At 39.5% G+C, this 17,929-nt stretch overlaps 1 protein-coding gene and 1 long non-coding RNA gene across 5 annotated transcripts in view; one reads left to right on the top strand and one right to left on the bottom strand.

Moving 5' to 3' along the window:
* Window positions 1-17,929, bottom strand: part of clcn1b (chloride channel, voltage-sensitive 1b) — a 30,025-nt gene that overhangs the window by 8,805 nt on the left and 3,291 nt on the right. For 2 of the 3 annotated variants that reach the window (XM_044360071.1, XM_044360070.1), the window contains 8 exons: window positions 9,323-9,542; window positions 7,420-7,551; window positions 7,169-7,297; window positions 6,846-6,979; window positions 6,340-6,417; window positions 4,952-5,077; window positions 2,911-2,989; window positions 623-748 (listed from right to left, as the gene is read on the bottom strand). In XM_044360071.1, coding sequence (XP_044216006.1) covers window positions 623-748; window positions 2,911-2,989; window positions 4,952-5,077; window positions 6,340-6,417; window positions 6,846-6,979; window positions 7,169-7,297; window positions 7,420-7,551; window positions 9,323-9,542 — 1,024 coding nt within the window. The remainder of the gene's footprint in view (window positions 1-622; window positions 749-2,910; window positions 2,990-4,951; window positions 5,078-6,339; window positions 6,418-6,845; window positions 6,980-7,168; window positions 7,298-7,419; window positions 7,552-9,322; window positions 9,543-17,929) is intronic. The other variant, XM_044360072.1, reaches the window with a different exon arrangement.
* Window positions 3,012-17,929, top strand: part of LOC122988089 — a 25,397-nt gene continuing 10,479 nt past the window's right edge. The window contains exons 1-3 of one of the 2 annotated variants that reach the window (XR_006404701.1): window positions 3,012-3,914; window positions 4,937-5,021; window positions 14,851-14,916. This is a non-coding gene — a long non-coding RNA (uncharacterized LOC122988089). Of the gene's footprint in view, window positions 4,836-4,936; window positions 5,022-14,850; window positions 14,917-17,929 lie in introns of both variants that reach the window. The other variant, XR_006404700.1, reaches the window with a different exon arrangement.

Here is a 17,929-nt window from a genome sequence, read left to right as displayed (position 1 = left end):
ATTTCATCAAAATTAGAAAAAGTGCGATAAGTTTGGACCCATATATTTCATTTAAATTTTACATCTATTGTATAGTGAGATGTTCAGGAAGATGAAGATTAGATCAATTATCTGACTGAGTAAGAGCTGGTTTGCAAATCAGTTTGAAAATAATACAGAAATATCTGGAAGATTTTCCTCTGTGAATTGTATCTTATATATAAAACTACATATTTGGAAAATAAACAGAATTTGTAAGAAGTTGAACTTTGAGTCTTGACCTCTGCTAGTAAGATGTTTGAGAAGATGAAGACGACTCTCTGGTTGAGTTAAGAGTACATCATAATAAAAGCTATATATAAACAGACATAACATAAACTGTAAGGAGTTGACATTCCTGAAATAAAGGAAGAGATAGGGAGCAAGGATTTTAATGTGAGTTGCAGGGATCTCTACAATGGTGCTGGTGGATTGCTTATATTCTGTAGGTGATGACTTGAAACATTCTGGTTTATCTAAAGAAGCAAAATTACTTAGCTGTCATATCCAGCTACTTTCCATAAAATGCAAGCTCTGCAGTCTTTTCAGGGGTTTGTGTGTGTGTGTGTGTTTGTGTTAAATGTGTGTCTGCTCTGGTTCTCACCAGAATCCTTGTTCCAAACAGAGAGCACTCTGAATATGAAGGCGCTGAATGTGGCGGCAAAATATCCCCGCCAGTAATTCCTCACCGCAAAGTAGGTAGACGTGACCTCAATACTGAACAACACCCCTGGTAGTGGTGGAGAGAGAGAGAGAGAGAGAGGAGGAGGAAGGACAGAGGGAGAGGAGGGATTAAAGAGGAGAGGAAACATGAGGATGGATGGTGTGGGAAATGAGAGAGAAAGAGGAGAGCGGGAAACAGGGGAGAGGGAAAAATGAGTTAAATAAGCAGAATGAGTCCAAAAACACTTGAAGCTGAGGGTGTAATTATACACAACAGGAGAGCCACAGGGAGCAAATCCACACACTCTAACACAACTAAACACACATACGTGTACTCTCTCGCTCTCTCTCTCACACACACACACACACGCACACACACACAGTCGTGTTTCCATCATTTCAGAGGACATTACATTGACTTAGATTCATTTCCTGGAGACTTATCCTAACCTCAACCATAACCACCACATGCCTAACCCTAACCTTACCATAACCTTAAGCTAACTTTAACTTTAAACCAAGTCTTCACCCTAAAATTAATGATTTATGTTAAGGAGACTTGATTTTTGTTCACATAAGGGAGGTGAGTTTCCAAAATATGACTGTATAAACAGATTTACACCCCAACAACGTGAGGAATACCTGGACCGCACACACACACACACACGCGCACACACACAGGGGCATAATCAGCCTGTGAAGCAATAAAACAAACATCAGAGCCCTGCAGAAACATTATTGTGAAACAGCAAAATGAAAGCAACTGAACAGCAGACAGCATCGTTTCAGCTCTAACACTAATGGTTATAGATGGACACGTACAGGATTTTCCAAACCCATTACAATATGAGACTGAAAGCACATGTTAGTGACTGATGTGGGTTGGACGCTCAGATGAGCAAACTAATTGTTCTTGTGTGAGAATATTGTAAAGTGAACCTGATGAAACCTTCGGCAAAACATAGTTGCACTTGTGATAAGATATATATATGAACTTATGAGGAATACTGACACAAGCCTCACGGGGTGAGATGATTCCCTTTTGTGTATGAAAAGACCAAATTTGAGGCCTAACAATATATCATTAGTGTATTTTTTTCTAAACATAGTATGTCATGAAACTAAACTACTCACATGCCTGTATGTAAACTGAAAGGGTCATTGATTGCGCAAATTGTTTCTTATGTCTATATGATGGGGGACAAAATCCACAGTCCTCATTCTATGTAAAAAAATGAACTGACTGATGAAGCTTTAACAGTCAGAGTTAGACAAATCAAGTAGGTATCTTCTAAATTTACAGTACCTTCAGTATGAAACATCCTCTTTGTGCTTCAACATTGTTAGCTTACAGAGACAGAACAAAGGGAGAGTAACACAAAGGGAATTTTGTACTAAAATACTGTAACTTTGGCTTTCTAACCAGACTGCTGAGGCCTCGTATTAACTTATGCTCCACTTTGAATGCATTTTTACACAGGAACCAGGACTGAGGACTTTGTCCCTCTTCTCTCTTTAGGAAGGGGTTGCTTCATAGCCAGCATGGACAGGAGGAATGATTATAGTGAAGAAGAAAAAAACACTTTAAATGTACATATGGGTATGTGTTTTAAGACAGACTTGAAAAAATGTGGACCTATTCTTTAAATTCAGTGGCCATGAGTAGGAATGGATGAGGAGCTGATGTTAAGAAGAAATGCATAAATCCAGTAGCTTGGAAATGATGGGTGAGTTTTCTTTTTTTGTGTATGTATGTCTTTGTTTACTCACATTCATAGATCTTATAGTCCAATGATTAAGAAAAGAAGACAGGGTAACAGGGTTGGATATCGATTTAAATTTTGTGATACTGTTACGATACGATGCCAGAATTTCAGGACCAAATTTAAATCCATTTTCTTTTTTTTCCAAGACTATTTTAACAAATAATTCATTTCATGTCATTTAACAATCTTCAGATGAAAACTAGTAAAATTATGTCATTATTTAGATCAAGAAATACATAACTGATCAATCAGTAAACAAACAAGACTAAGAATAAATGCCAACTTTCTATATTTGATTCTTTTTCAATACCCAGAAGAGACATTTTAGTCAGTACCACAAAGTTTGATACCCAGCCCTACAGAGAAACTTGTTGTGTATCATAATACAGTGTTGATCCAGTACAGAGGGATGTTTAGTGCAGGAGCTTTAGTTGTGAGAGGCAGTGTGCAAGATGTACAGTACCTCCTAGTGGAGTGCCGAAACAGCATCCCACCCCAACGGCACAGCCAACAGTCAGAATATCTGTGTAACCGTAAGGGTTCTACTGACACAGAAAACACACAGAGATGGAGAGGAACAAACAGAGGGGGGAAAAGGAAGGATTGAGAGAGAATGAGGGATGAAAGGCGTGAGATGATGATGGGGAAAATGAAGGTGACGAGAGTGCGGACAGAAAGACAGGAGAGTGAGTTGGCGATAGAGAGAATAAAAGATCAAGGTGGAGAGGACAGGATGGGGGAACCACACGGGGAGAATTGACAGAGGGGAAGCAAAATGGAATAAAGTGAATAAATAATGTTCACTGGAGTGTGGTAAAAAGTGATAAAGGGGGAGAAAAATCACATCACGAGCATAAAAAAGGGGTAATTATGCACATGCCATCAGACTCAGAGGATGCAATTAAGCAATCTGGAAGAAAAACAAGTGGTCATGTCATCTTTAGAGACAGATCCGTGCAGACAGAAACAAGATAGAAGACATCACATATTTCCATTTATCATTCATGATCTTGAATTAGGAGGTTCTGTGTGACTTTTTTTTTTTTTTTTTTTAAATCAAATTGGGTTACTGACAATTATCACCCTTGTTGTGTTGTTTTTTGAGAATACATAGATATTTCTTATCTGTGACTTACTAAAACGTTAAGGATTGATACTTCAGAACAAACCTTAAAGCAGATGAAACCTTATAATTCAAGGCTAATGTACAGTGTCACTGGCAAGCTAATGTGCACATTTATATATTCAAACACTTTGAATTCAGCACTGCTGAAAGGATATAGTTTGATGTTTTTGGATATACTTTATACACGTTCCTGCTGAGAGTTAGATGAGAAGATTGATACCACTTGTTTGTACATTAAACATGCAGCTAGAGCTGGGAGTCGTTTAGCTTAGCTTAGCTTAGCTTAGCTTAGCATAAAGACTGGAAACAGAGGGAAACGGCTAACCTTGCTTTGCCAAAAGGTAACAAATTCCACCTATCAGCACCTCTACAGCTCACTAATTAATAAATAATTAAATAATAATAAATCTTGTTGGTCTAAAACCAACGTGTAAAATGAGAAGTTGCTGTTTTAGAGGGGGATCATATTGCAATTTCTTTGTCACATCTCCAAGTAACTAGATTCTATGGCAGCGTATTGCTTGTCATGGTGGCAATGTTCCATTTTTCTAGCCTACAATATCATCTTTTTTGGCACTGACTGGATCTTTTTATTGTTTTAATGACATATGTCAGTTTTTTGTTATAAAAACTTACCAACTTATCATGTTATAACAAGGAAAGTTAGTAAAAACGTTGATGACACACATTCATTTTGTGAAATAACGAGAAAGTTTTGCAATATAACAAGATGCAGTATGTTGTTATTGCAGTTTCTTGTCAAAAACTTAATAATTGAGTACAATGAGACAAGTAGCTATATCAGTAACACATGAAAATATCTTGTTATAATGTGAAAAAGATGATGTTAAGTCCATAAAAGTTTCTCGTTATTAATAACTGAGCAAATTGCCTTAAGATTCATGCAACTGCATCACTGTTCAGCTGAATTTCAGTGCCTACATCACTAAGTGAACACATCACTGTTCATTACACACATAACATTCACACATGGTTACGATGGTGTTAATTAGTGAGCTTTGCAGGTGCTGGTTGGTGGATTTTGTCACCTTGGACAGAGCCAGGCTAGCTGTTTCCCCCTGTTTCCAGACTTTATGCTAAGCTAAACTAACCTGCTGCTGGTCTTAGCTTCATATTGCATATTGCTTTTTTCTTTTCTCTCAGCAAGAAAGTGAAAAAGCATATTTTGCAAAATGTTGAATCATTCCTTTAAAGCAGACAGAACTTTATAATCCAAGGCTCAGATACACTATAATCAAAAGGTTAATCTGCATGATTAACTATTAAATCATCACTAGTAATGCCAGACACTGGTCAGAGGTCAGTTTTAACCTTGACATTTGTATTAATGATGTTATTTCAGGTGGACAACGCTGACCGGAGGCCTGAGCCTGAGTGAGTCAGGGAGAGCAGGTCTGGACTTGCCTCCCACAGGGGCAGCGAAACAGGTGGCCACTCCCACGGCACACGCACACACCAACAGGTCCTGGTTATGGGTGACATTCTGGGGTCAAGGGTCGAGGGCGGAGACGGAAAGGGAGGGATGGGGGGTGGAGGGGAGAGAGAGAGGGAGGAGCGGGGACACAGGCGAGCAGGGATGAATGAGAAAAACCGAGGGGAGGTGGGGAGGAAAGAGAGAGAGCATAGGGAGGAACAGAGGGAGACAGGGATAAGGGAGGTCACTGTTAATACACATGCCAGACATTACCATCACACTATTAATACAGTGAGACACAAACACAGACGAGGTGCAAGGAAGCGAGCCAAAACAAAGACACAAGAGACACAAGAGAGGCGGGGAGGGGAGGGGAGGGGAGGGAGAGCAGGGTGGAGAGACAGATGGGAGAAGACAACAATAACAAGGTTCCCACTTTGATATCAACTTCGAGGAACTTTCATTGAATTTGAATAAGAGTTAAAATTGGTTAAACTCAAACACTGTAGATGCCTCATTTGTTACTCAAGAGCTTGTCAAGTGAAAGACGTGATGGAGAGATAATTTTAAAACTCAGTGTAAATATTGTACAATATTTTCAAGGTCATAGCTTCATTATTCAACTTTACAGATCACGGGAGGGGCCTTGGAGAAAAAAATAACAAATTCTTGCTCTCGATTTAATAATTAGTGCTCTCAATTTATCTATTTTGCCCGTTCCCATATTCTAGAGGGCACCAAATGAATTCAGGCAGCTGGAAGTTTACAGAAAATGATGAGAAGACATTTCCTAACTGTAACATCAGTTACTTCTTGATGTGCTGATGCGTGGTGAATGAAGAGCGGGTAAAACTTGTTTAATTCACTTCAGGTTTGCATACGTTTAACGGATCTCAGACGTAACACAGTGTTGTGCTTACAAGCCAAAACCCGAAGTATATCCACATATCTTAGTCCAAGATTGAAATAAAACCTTATTAAATCCATGTGATCCATAGTGAGGGTGTATGCAGGACGACAGAATGGCATGATGGTGAATTCCATTAAATTGAGAGCACAAATTATTAAATCAAGAGCACGAATTATTAACTTTATAGCACAAATTCGTTTTTTTTTTCTCCATGGCCCCTCACGGGCTCTGTACAACTTAATTTTTCTGAATTCTAAATATAAAGATTTTTATTGCTCGTGGGAACCCTGTAATTACAACAAAAACAACAACAAAGCAAGTTATGATGGAGAAACCGCATTCCGCATCTTCATTAGTATATTGACTGAGGAGACGAGGCTTATGGGTAATGCAGTCTGTTTTGGTCAGGGCCTCAGCTTACCTCATAGACTCCGGAGAAGATGGACATGAATCGACTCAGCACTGCGGCACAGATACTGGCGATGTGGACAAACGGACCCTGGAGGTGACAGGAGGAAAAGACTGACACGGATGAGCGACACGTAAAGTCATCCACATAGACACTGACAACTGTGTGTAAAGCAGAGAGTCTAAACTGGGACATGTTGTATCAGAACAGATAAATCACTGTATAATTGCTGGATGTGACAGTTGCCCTGTTACTGTAATGGGGAGAATGAATGTACTCCTTTGCCGAGGACTTGAATAATTTGCTCCAGTCCCGTGAGAGGAGGAGAGAGAGAAAAAACATGACAGAAGATGATTTATTATCCTCCGAACTTGAAGGAGGAACAGAGAGAGTGATGGAGAGAGAAAAGAAAAGAGAGGGAAAGGATGGCAGTCATGCTGGATCAATGGATGATAATAAATGGAGAGGAAGAGTTAGTGGACAGATAGTAAAGAGATGAAAGAGGCAGGTTTGTTTACCTCTTTGCCCACTGGCATACCACTGCCCAAGCCGGCAGTGAGGCCGATGACTTTCGCTATGAAGGCTTTGAGGGTCAGATACTCCTTTAGCACTACACCTCTCAGGATGGTTTTCAGCTCAGGAATACCAGAACCTGTTAAAAAAAAAAAGAGGAAGAAAAGATGAAGACAGAGATGAAACATCTGGGCAAAACATTAGTGAGTGCAGTAAATAATGAATGCTACGATTTTACAGCAGTGATAACACACAACAGGAGGTAAACAGAGGAAAAAACAGATGCTAGGAGAGGTTGACAGAGGCTGACAGGTGATGGAGAGCGTACCGATGGCCTGTGGGGAAACCAGATGACAGAAGAGCGAAGCAAACATGACAAGGATCATGGGATAGGTAACCCAGGCGAGGTACTGGAGCAGCACGTTGCCCTTAAGCTCCCCATGTATCCACTTATAGGCTGAAAGACAGAAATAGACAGTAAAAAGAGAACGATATGCTTTAAACTGAACTGAACTTCTGTTCTCAAACCGTAGATTGGACAGCAGTCATCTCTGCGACTTTGGCCTGTGGCTGCGGTACCTTGCAGGCTCTTGGCACTGGCGTAGTCCATGCTCCAGCTAACCAGAGCCATAGTCAGCCCTAGAAGAACCAGGAAAATCCAGTCCTCCCCCATCTTGGTCACTATATACCGCCGCACACGAGCCAAACAATCTGGGACAGAGAGATGAAATTAATGATTCAGCTTGAATCCATTTATCACTTGATGTAATTACTGACATTTGGTTATTGTAGCGATGCCTAAGAGGAAATCATCCAGTGTGATTATGGTTAGAGTGATGAGTATTACAGATGTATCTCAGTAAAGAATTAACTGGTTTGTGGGTTTTTTGACATTTAGAAATGGGTGTATGTGCATTGTTTAACATGTTTTCTTCAAATAAAGGTACACACGCATAAACATTTAAGCAGACAATATAAATATCGCTGGCTAGTTCCCTGGTAGTGGAAGGGAAAATGTTTAAATCATTTACTAAAACTGTAAAAGTTGAACTTCCACCATGTAAAAATACTCCATTAAAAGTCCAGACCTCAAAATTGTTCTTAAAGGGATTTGCCAGCGATTTAGTGCAGCACTTACAATAAAGTTAAGGGACTTAACTTAAAGTGAAAAAAGGGTAAATCACTGCAGCAGAGGCTGAATAGTCAGAATGTCCATTTATATCCTAAGAAATGAAACATTCATCCTCTTACTAATGGAAAGATAAGCAATATAGGAATATAAAACACATCTTTGCTTGGCTTAATACACTCAGGGGTTTTGCTGCAGCCAGTTTGGTGGCTGTGTTAGTGAATGTTAGCAAACTTTGGATAGATATCGCTGCATCTGACATCAGTTAGCTGACTCTTCTATATTTGTGCTGCTATTACGCTACTTTTAGAATAACAGAAAAACTTCAGTGGTTGAATCACGAAAGTAATGCATACTGCACATTTGTGTAATGTAATTGCCATTTCTGGACAAAATAGTCACTGTTCATCAAAAATTACATCATCTTGCTTTAAACTCAATACTCATTGTTTGTAACAAATGCTTTCTGTTAAAGTTTTGAAGTCTCCAGGCCTAAAACTCTTCAGATAGTAAGATATCAAGTGATGTCAGCTGAGTAATCTTCTCAGACTTGACAAAGCTCCTCCAGAGCCACAGAAGTCATTATATAACTGTTTTCAAAGGCTGAACAGTTCTCCCCATGACTAGAAAATCGACTCTGATGTGTAAAAGTAGGTGGAGTACGCCTGTTGGTAAAACTTGTGCAATGCAATGCAATCCAAAATGTCCATGTGTTCATGTGTTGGGGGGGAACAATATAGCGTGACCATCCTACAACACAACAGAGAGGAGAACAACACTCAAACACCACCACAGTGTCTACAAAATGAAACAAAATAACAATAATAAGAGCGATAAAATAGTAATCGTGGCGCTGATGTTGTGTTGGTTTGCATCACATTGTAAGAGTGTTCACAATATTGTGTCCAAACCTTGCAGTTAACAACAGTCCTTTTCCAGACTGTTAACCAGGAGGCGGTAAATCCAACTGCTCCGTGTACTGTCTGGCAGCCAATTAGACTTCTGCAGTGCATCATATTTTATGAGCTCATCATGTTGCATGTAAAATCATAGTGTGCAAAGTAACCAGTAATTGAAGCCTTCAGATAAATGTAGCTCTATCTATCTGCGACGTAGTGTAGTGAAAGTATGAAGTTTCACAAAAAGGAAAACTAAAATCAAGTGCCAGTGCTCAGTTAAGGTACATTTCTACCTCTGTTTCATGGTTACCACATGAGTTGTCAGGGCAACCACTAAAGCATGACCATGGAAACTGTCACCACTGTTTGCACCTTTTAATAAAATCTTTTGTAAAGCATTTTAATGTTTCTATATTACACTCAAATATTGGAAACTCCACATTCCTGTTGTCACCTTGGCATTTTGAGTAAGGACGAGGCTTCTTGGTGGAAGAGGTGTGGCTGTGATGTGACTCCACAGGGTGATGATGGTGATGGTGATGGTGATGTCGCCGGCCGTGCCCTTTGCGGGCAGTGGCGTCCCCTGCCTGTCTCCTCCATTGTCTCTCTGTCAGCAAACGGGCAGCCTCCCGTCGGGCAAAGTTCCCCAGCTGCTCCCTGTACTCGCCGTACAGCTGTAACCGAGGGGAAACACGACAGTCACTGAGTTTTAAAGGCTCTCAGAGATACAGTGTGAAACAAGACAGGATGTTGGAGAGGAACAACACAGGAAGGAGAGGGGGAAAGGAGAGAGGGAAAACAGGGAGATATGACCTCTGACAACTGAGACTTGGACAAGGATAAAACCAGATCCAGTGCGAGGAGTCTTGAGATAACGGGAAAGAGATGGGGAATGTGCGGCGTGTGTGTAAGAGATACACACCAACCTGAATACCCTGGCAGACAGAAATAGACAAAACGGGCATAGAGATCGGAAAAACCCCTCCCTGTGAGAGGAGGAAGGGGCCGGAGAGAAGCTAGAGGAAGAGATCCTGGAAGAGAGGACATTCCACATCTTCCCCTTCCGATTACTTTACACCTACGACCGCATGCACACACAGGCAGAAAACATGACACCTTGTGATCAGTTTGCACCATACTCTTTAAACCGTAGAAGCTGTAAAATACAGCAGATCCAGGCGCAGCAACCGAAAACCTACAGATCACATGCATCCAAGCACACAGCGAAAAAGCAAGGAGCTAAATCATGAGGAGGGCTGGCTGCCATACATTTCTGTCTCATGTTCACACAGGAAAGGAGTGCTGACAGATCCAACCATGAGGCCTAGCCAGGACTAAAGCTCAGCTAACCACACGTAATTATGTTCCCCCATAATAACGTAAAGGTGCAAAAACAATCAGCAATCTCCTCTGATCTGAAAATGTTGAAATAATTACAGCACAACAAGCACAAGAGAGGCAATCTTAAGTGTTTTGGTGAGATTTTTGCCATTATTCTGCTCTGCACAACAAGTGTGAGCACTCCGCTGTAATACATGAGTCAGTACAGTCACATGACAAAGTGACTGATATAGAAGTTTATAATTAATACATGAATACGCCGCATAGCAGGTGGACAGCAGTTACACTGTTAAAGGCTCTTGAGAAATTTTGATGCCTCTAAATCATCCAGCAGGTTATTTTAAACCTCACTAACATTACAAACCACAAACTGTTATTCAGAACAATGCTGCACCTCTAACAGCTTATGAGTCCTAATGCAACAAGTGCCGGAGTGTATCATATACAGTAGACCAGAGACAAGCGAAGGAATGCCAACCACGATGTTAAATGTTTGGGAGTATGCAGTTGTTTCAGTTTGGTCTGCTGCCAGAGTGATGGGGTTTGTTACAACGGAGAAGATGATGATGATGATGATGTGGGACAGTTTAGATCAAATGTCACAGGAAATCATTTCAACTCAGTTAAGTTTGTTGAGAGAAAACTTACCTGACACTACCTGAGCAGATGTTTTAAATGCCATCCTTTGAGTTTTTCCTCACAAGTTAAACAACAAAAATTATTTGCAAATAGCGTCTGACAAATTCATGTTTCTACCACTGTACTGTACTCTACTACTGCTGAGATATGATGAATCTAGACTTATAATCATCCATTTTTATGTGACTGGATCCACTTAAATGAAATTCTGCATAAACCTTTGATTTTTTGCAAAAGGTAAACTCCATTTACATAATTATAATAGAAGTTTGTATATATATATATTTTTTTTTAAGAAAACAAAAATATATCACCACAACAATAGGAAGTGGCATTTTGTGCAATATTTTGTTGCAAGTTAAGAAAGAAAATGACATGTGACACAAATTATAATAAAATAGACTTCTGGTTTTGCCAATTTTGAGTTAGAATGAACTAAAAATCTCTTTTTCAGGAGTGAATTCAATCTTTGTTGGTCCATCAGATATGTGACTGCAGAATTTGGCTTGTAAAATGATCAAATTTCTATAGAACAGCACTAATTTAACATCATTTGTTCAGCATATTGTTTTAAGATTCTCACCTGATTTAAACTTGTGCACAAACCACACGCAGTCACACTGCATCTAGTTACACAAACAACCCATAAAAGCTATTATTGGAAAAAAACATCTATAAAGATATGTAAACAGATACACTGAAATAACTTCTGGAGATTAAAGAAAAAGGACAGAAGAACACTGGACTGTGTCCTTGTGTAGCCCTGACAGAAGAAAACCATAAAAAAAATAAAAAATCACTGTCCAGTCTCCGACCAGATGAAGCCTTTGGTCCTCAGGTCTTTACCTGTTCCTCGTCAGCTGTCTTTGGCATGATGTGGTAGCAGCTCTGTCCCTGTTCTGCCTCCTGTCCTAGTCTGCAGACAACCTCGCCACCACAGCACTACACATTAACACCAAAGCACTAATCCATCAACATCATCAAACAGGCGTTGGCACCAGACGCCATCAAAACCAGGGACAGTAACGAGAGGAACCTGTGCACTGTTCAGAGAGGGAAAGAGATGTTACGTACATTTCCCTTCTCAAATCCTGCCACGACAAAAAGGATAACCAGAAGATTAACGTCAAATAATAACAAATCTGGCATTCCTACGTATATAATATTATCTATTAAACTTCAGAGCATCTCTTTTGTGTTCTTTATTTTATAGTTGACTTATATTATTGTATTTTTCCTGCAATTCATGTCTTATTTTACTATCAGTGTCTAGCAGCTCTCACATCTCTCATCTTAGACGAAGACATTTGTGAGTAATTTTATTTATATGGTGAGAGAAGATGATTGAATATAGGTCATGTTTGACCCTGTAGCTTTTATTTTATCATATAAAGTTATATTGTGTGTTGAATATTTCTTTGGAAGTCAATATGGAAACATTAACTAACTAGTGTAGGTTATTAAATAGTTCATTATTACTATTTTAAATGCCATTTTAAATAGACCAGATCTTACTATAAATACTATATTACTTCAAATATTTATTTAATAACTCAACTTAAGTTTTTTTCATTTTAAAAAAGTACAGTTTTGTAGTTTGTTCACACTCAGCAATACCTCAAACCCCTTTTCTCTTAAATTTTTTTGTGTTTGTGTGTTTTGGCTTGTACAATAATTTACACATAAAATAACTTTGTTTATGATTTTTGCAGAAAAAAAACATTAGTGTGCTTTGACACAGTGAAATGTATTTTTAAACTATGTTAAATGATCGATTAGTCAACTGGCAGATGATTAATCTGCAGCTATTTTGATAATCAATTAATCATTTAAGTCATTTATAAAGAAAAAACTGCCAAAGATTCACTTGTTCCAGTGTCTCAAATGTGACTTCTTTCTGCTTTTGTCTGTTTTATATCGTTTTAACTGGAATATCTTCGGGTTTGGACTGTTGATAATCTGAAGATGTCACTTTGAACTCTGGGAAATTATGATGGACATTTAGTGATAATTTAACTTGATTTGACAAACTAAATTTGACTAAAATTTGATTAAAATTAAAAAAAAGAAAAGAAATATTAATTAATTATAAAAAAGTAGTTAAAAAAAGCACTAAATTTACTGTTGCTACCCTAATGTCCCGTCAATAAAGTCTGCTGAGTTGTCAAAATGTAAGTGAAACTGAAAAAGTGAGACAGAGAGATGAGATGATGAAGCTCTGACAGCGTGAGAGAGATGCTGAAAGCTGCGATTCATTTATGTCATGTGACTTCGCTGTCTCCATCTCTCAACCTTGTGTTTACCTTTGTGTCACCGTGTAACCTTGTATGTCACTTCTACACTGACCACAGGGCCCAAAAATGACATCAGTAACCACCGTCCTCCCTCCTCACACCCCCCAACTTTCACACGCTTGTTGCTGCCATCTTTTGGCTCTCTAACCGTGAAACGACCTTACTGCTCTTGTCAAGAACACAAGAGGATACGCTCACTCTCCTCGCTCCTCGCTCCTCTTCCTCTTACTACTCGCACTAATTTGTTCTTTGCAATATTCCCTCCACCTTCCCCCTCATGACTCTTATTATTTTCCGGCACTTTTCTCTTTTTAATCTCTCTACGGACACATGAAAGTAGTCAGGCGTTATTGTGCGGTTCTGGCGCTCGCACCCCTCATTATTAGTTTCTTTTGCTCTACTGTAAGAGCTGAAGCTTCTACTGTTGTGCTTATTGCAAGTCTCACAGGATGAGCAAAATGGGAAAATGTAAACCATCCCTCCCTTGGCTTTGTTAGGAACACAAAGCCTGTGTTAAATTACGCCTGTGAGCTGCCGAAAGGCTTTGAATTCATTTATGGAGCTGCTGGCTTTAACGAGGCGACACGTACTGTAAAACAGAGGATATTAAAGATGTAAGAAACAAGTGTAAACAGAGAAACAGAAACATTTTTTTTTGCAGAGAGAGAGAGAGAGAGAGAGAGAGAGAGAGAGAGAGAGAGAGAGCCTGAGTCATAGTGAGAGCTGCTAATAGATGCAGAGGTTGAAGGGCAGTGTGACATTGAGAGTTAATTAAAAAAAATAATAGCACATTCCTGCACATTCCCTTATGAGAGGGAGAGAGTCAGCCCTGCATATTCATAAATATGTGTGTGTGTGTGTGTGTTTGTGTGTGTGTTCTTAAGCATGGTAAGTTTGTGTTTGTAAGTGTGCTAAACGGAGGCTGATTTGAGTGTGTGTGTTTTGTGTGTGTGTGTGTATGTGTGTTAAGGCCTTACAACAATGTAGCCCTGTCCCGTAGCACAAGGTTAATGATAAAATCTGACCCGCTCACTGACAGATAGATCAGGAGATTACCCCCCACACCCCCTCACCCTCCCCACCAACACACACACAGACACGCACACTCCACAAGCACACATCTCCATACGCATACACTAATTAACCAGCACAATAACAATCCCATGCCTCGTCCAAACACTGTTCAAGCTGTCATGTTCTAATTAAGGCATGTCGGCGCCGCCAAAAGAGAAAAATAAACCAAACTGTAAACTTCCATGTGTTGTGTATGAGCCCGCGGTTCAAATTCACACCAAGTAATCTAGGAAAAAAAACAACCACCGAGGCCCTTTTCATCCCCTCTACAGCTGGTTTAAGTTACGTCACAGCATTAAATGTTAAAACGATTTAAAGTAAATAAATGAGAGATTACAAACGTACAACCAGAGGCAAAAAACTTCTTCTTCCAGCTTTCATCTGAGTAATACAAGTTGCTGCAAAAACTGATCCAACAGCAGTAAAAAAAAAAAACACTTATATAAACAAGGTCGTAGATCTTACCAGGAACTGATCTATATTCAGAACTGTCTCAAAAGTGTTGATCCGCTCTCTCATCCTTCCAGCCGTTCCTTCTGCCCGTTTCTGCTCAAGTTCTTGTGTGTCTCTAATATACTGTAATTCCCTCTCTGGATATCTGTGTCTTACATCTGTCCTTCCCTGTCTTTGCCAGTGTGACGGACACAAGACTGTACCTGTTACCTGCCTTCAATACAGTATAGACTCCAGTAACTGACAGGTATGGTCAGCACAGGACGCACACACACACACACACACATAGAGGAGAGAGAGAGAAAGGAGAGCAGTAGAGGTTAATACAGACACTTGAGGCTTGACGATAAATTGTCAGCAGCTCTTAATTCTGAGGGGTAGATTCACAGTCAGGCGGCCGATCCTTCAGATTCCAGCAGAGTCCAGGATCCAGCAGGATCATAAATGATAATATGTGCTGACTGAGTGGAGACCATGAGTATACTCACATTGTGTGGGAAAGGGTGGATGATACTGGACCGGCCTGAAGGGCTTTCAGTATGGATGACAGGCTTAAACTCAAAAGCTCGACCTTGTATCATGTTTTCTTCAGGCTGATCGCAAGATTGCAGTTTTGAGTATAAAATAAATCATATTATAATGATTTATTAGCTGATATTTGCAATGTTTTGGTAGTGGTTCCTCAAATTTGGTTATTAAAGATAATATTAGGGCTGCAACAATTGTTTTTATTATTCATTAATCTGTCGATTATTTATTATATTATGTTTATCATTTAATTGTTTAGTCTATGAAATGTAAAAAAAATAGTGAAAAAATTGCATTCACAATTTCTTCAAGGTCACAGTGATGCCTCCAACTGGCTTGTTTTGTCTCACTAATACTCCACAACCTTCAGATGTTCAATTCAGTGTCATATATGACAAAGAAAAGCAGAAAATTGTCACATGTGAGAAGCTGGAACCAGAAAGTGTTTGGCATTTTTGCTTGAAAAATGACTGAAATGATTATTCGATTATCAAAATAACTGCCGATTAATCTTCTTTCTTCAACTAATCGATTAGTCGTTGCAGCTCTAGATAATATATACTGAGACAGGATATTTTACAACAGTCAATTTTAAACAGTAACTTAGAATTAACATTAAAATAGAAATAAAAGATTTTAAACTTTAAGTATGAAAAACAAGGGTCACAAATACATAAAAAAATACAGCCAATAAAACATGTTTGTGCTGTTATTTCTATTGCATTAGTACATGAGTCTGTCTCTAATCTATACCTTTATTTTCTGCAGTTGTTCTGTAGGACCTAAAATGGGTCACTGACTGTTCTGTTGTGATCAAGCAGTCCTCACGTGGTTTCTGGGTCCTTGGGGACCAGAGTGTTGCTGGTTTTCTATCAATACGTGGTAGCTACTTGCAATAAACATCAGTTTGGTGGACTCTAGTGTTTTATTGAGCTTAATGTGTAGCAAGAACAGATGTTGTATCCGCGAGCGACATCAGCCCTCAGTGGTTTTGTGGACGGGTGAATAGAGTGCACAATATCAGGTTTTGGCACTATAAGGTTGGGAAGGCAGCTTTTAAATTGAATGTCTGGTTGTGTCTTCTGTACTTCCAGCCTCCCTCTGTGACACAAACAGAAAAGCAGATAGATGGAAGCAGCTTCCTTTTCACCAGTAAAACCAGTTTAAAAATTTACTCATAGCCTACTTCAGTATGTGACCTTCTTGCTGCCTTTTATGTGGATGATTTATGTCTTTTATCCATTTCTTTAAGCCTGTTTCAATATTGTTTTTACTCTTACATTTTTCTATTGACTTCATCATTATTTATTTTGTAAACCACACGGTCATGATAATGATTTTTCTTGCTCAATCCTGCAATTGCAATCCAAATGTTACGCCACTTATATGTTACAACATCAAATTAAAATGATTAGAGAACTTTTGCACTGCCACTGTATAATGCATTTAAACATTTATCAGCCAGAATTTGTGCCAGAAAATCACATCTAGTGGTCTGTTTTGAGCAGCTGCCACTAATTATTGCATTCTGGACCCCAATTCTGAAAAACATCTTAAGGCTTTGTTCCATTCTAGGTTAAGGCGTGTTTGAGAAATGAGGCTGTGGTTTATATTCAGTGTAGTATTTTGTTTGTTTTCCCAACTGTGCGGCTCTATAAAGACACCATTACACACACACACACGCTGGAAATCAGATTCTCGTCTCGCACTTTCTTTTCCAAGCCGTCTCACCCACGACTGAACTCGTGTGTGCAGCCTTTCACCTTTCACTCTTCCCCCTAAAACTTTTCCCCCTCAACACCCCTTGTTCCCATCCATCCAACCCCCCACCCCTGAGGTGAAACCTTACTCGTGGATAAATTTAGCAGCAGTGTGACCCAATGTTCACTGACACACTTCTCCGCACCTCTCCCTCTCTCACGCTGTTTGTCTCTCTTTCGGGTCCATCTCTCCCAGGAGGCCTGTTGCACAGACAGATGGAGCGCTTTAACCTTTACACAAAAACAATGACGAGTTATCTACACTCTCTCGTACGTTAACATCTTGTAGCGACTGATGCCACGACTAGTTGTTTAATTGTTACAATTAAGAGCCACCTTTGTAAATGAAAAGACACATCAAGTGACTGCGATATCGGATGAAATTTAATGGCTTAATCGTCTACATCCCAGTCATTCCAGTCTGCGAGACATTTGGCAGGTGAACATTATCCCTTTTAGTAGCCTGTAACATTTGAGACTTCTGAGATCGATTTCACTGCTGTTGACATTCTTGCAGATCGAGACTCGTCTCCTCACACAACCTCATTTTTTAACCGCATCGCTGAAATAAATTGTAACAAGCAGTTGTATAAAAAGCAAACACAAACACTCGGTATGTGTGAGCGCGGGTGTTCTCGCCACCCTGCCGGAGCGCGTCTATCAGCATGACACGAGTCTACAGAGGGCACTTCCTCTCTGTTAAGGGCAAAGGTCAAGCACAGCTGTGTGACTTGGAGGCAATTAACACAACTTTACAGACCCAGTAAGCATTAATTTGGTGATTTGCAGGTCAAAAGACGTCTAGACGTCCAAATCTAAAACTGAGATAAATTTGTTTGAAAATGTTATTTTTAACTGTCTAGGTTGTTTTTTTTTAATTTATCCTTCCTTGTTCTATTTCTTTTTTATTCTATTCTAATTTGTCTTATTTACACAACTTCTATATGTGTAGCATGGAGGGGGCTACAGCTG

Source organism: Thunnus albacares, chromosome 8 (assembly GCF_914725855.1).
Source record: "Thunnus albacares chromosome 8, fThuAlb1.1, whole genome shotgun sequence".
In the NCBI taxonomy this organism is placed as follows: domain Eukaryota; kingdom Metazoa; phylum Chordata; class Actinopteri; order Scombriformes; family Scombridae; genus Thunnus; species Thunnus albacares.
The sequence above is the reverse complement of the archived record's forward strand: the minus strand, read 5'-3'. Positions and strand labels throughout refer to the sequence as shown.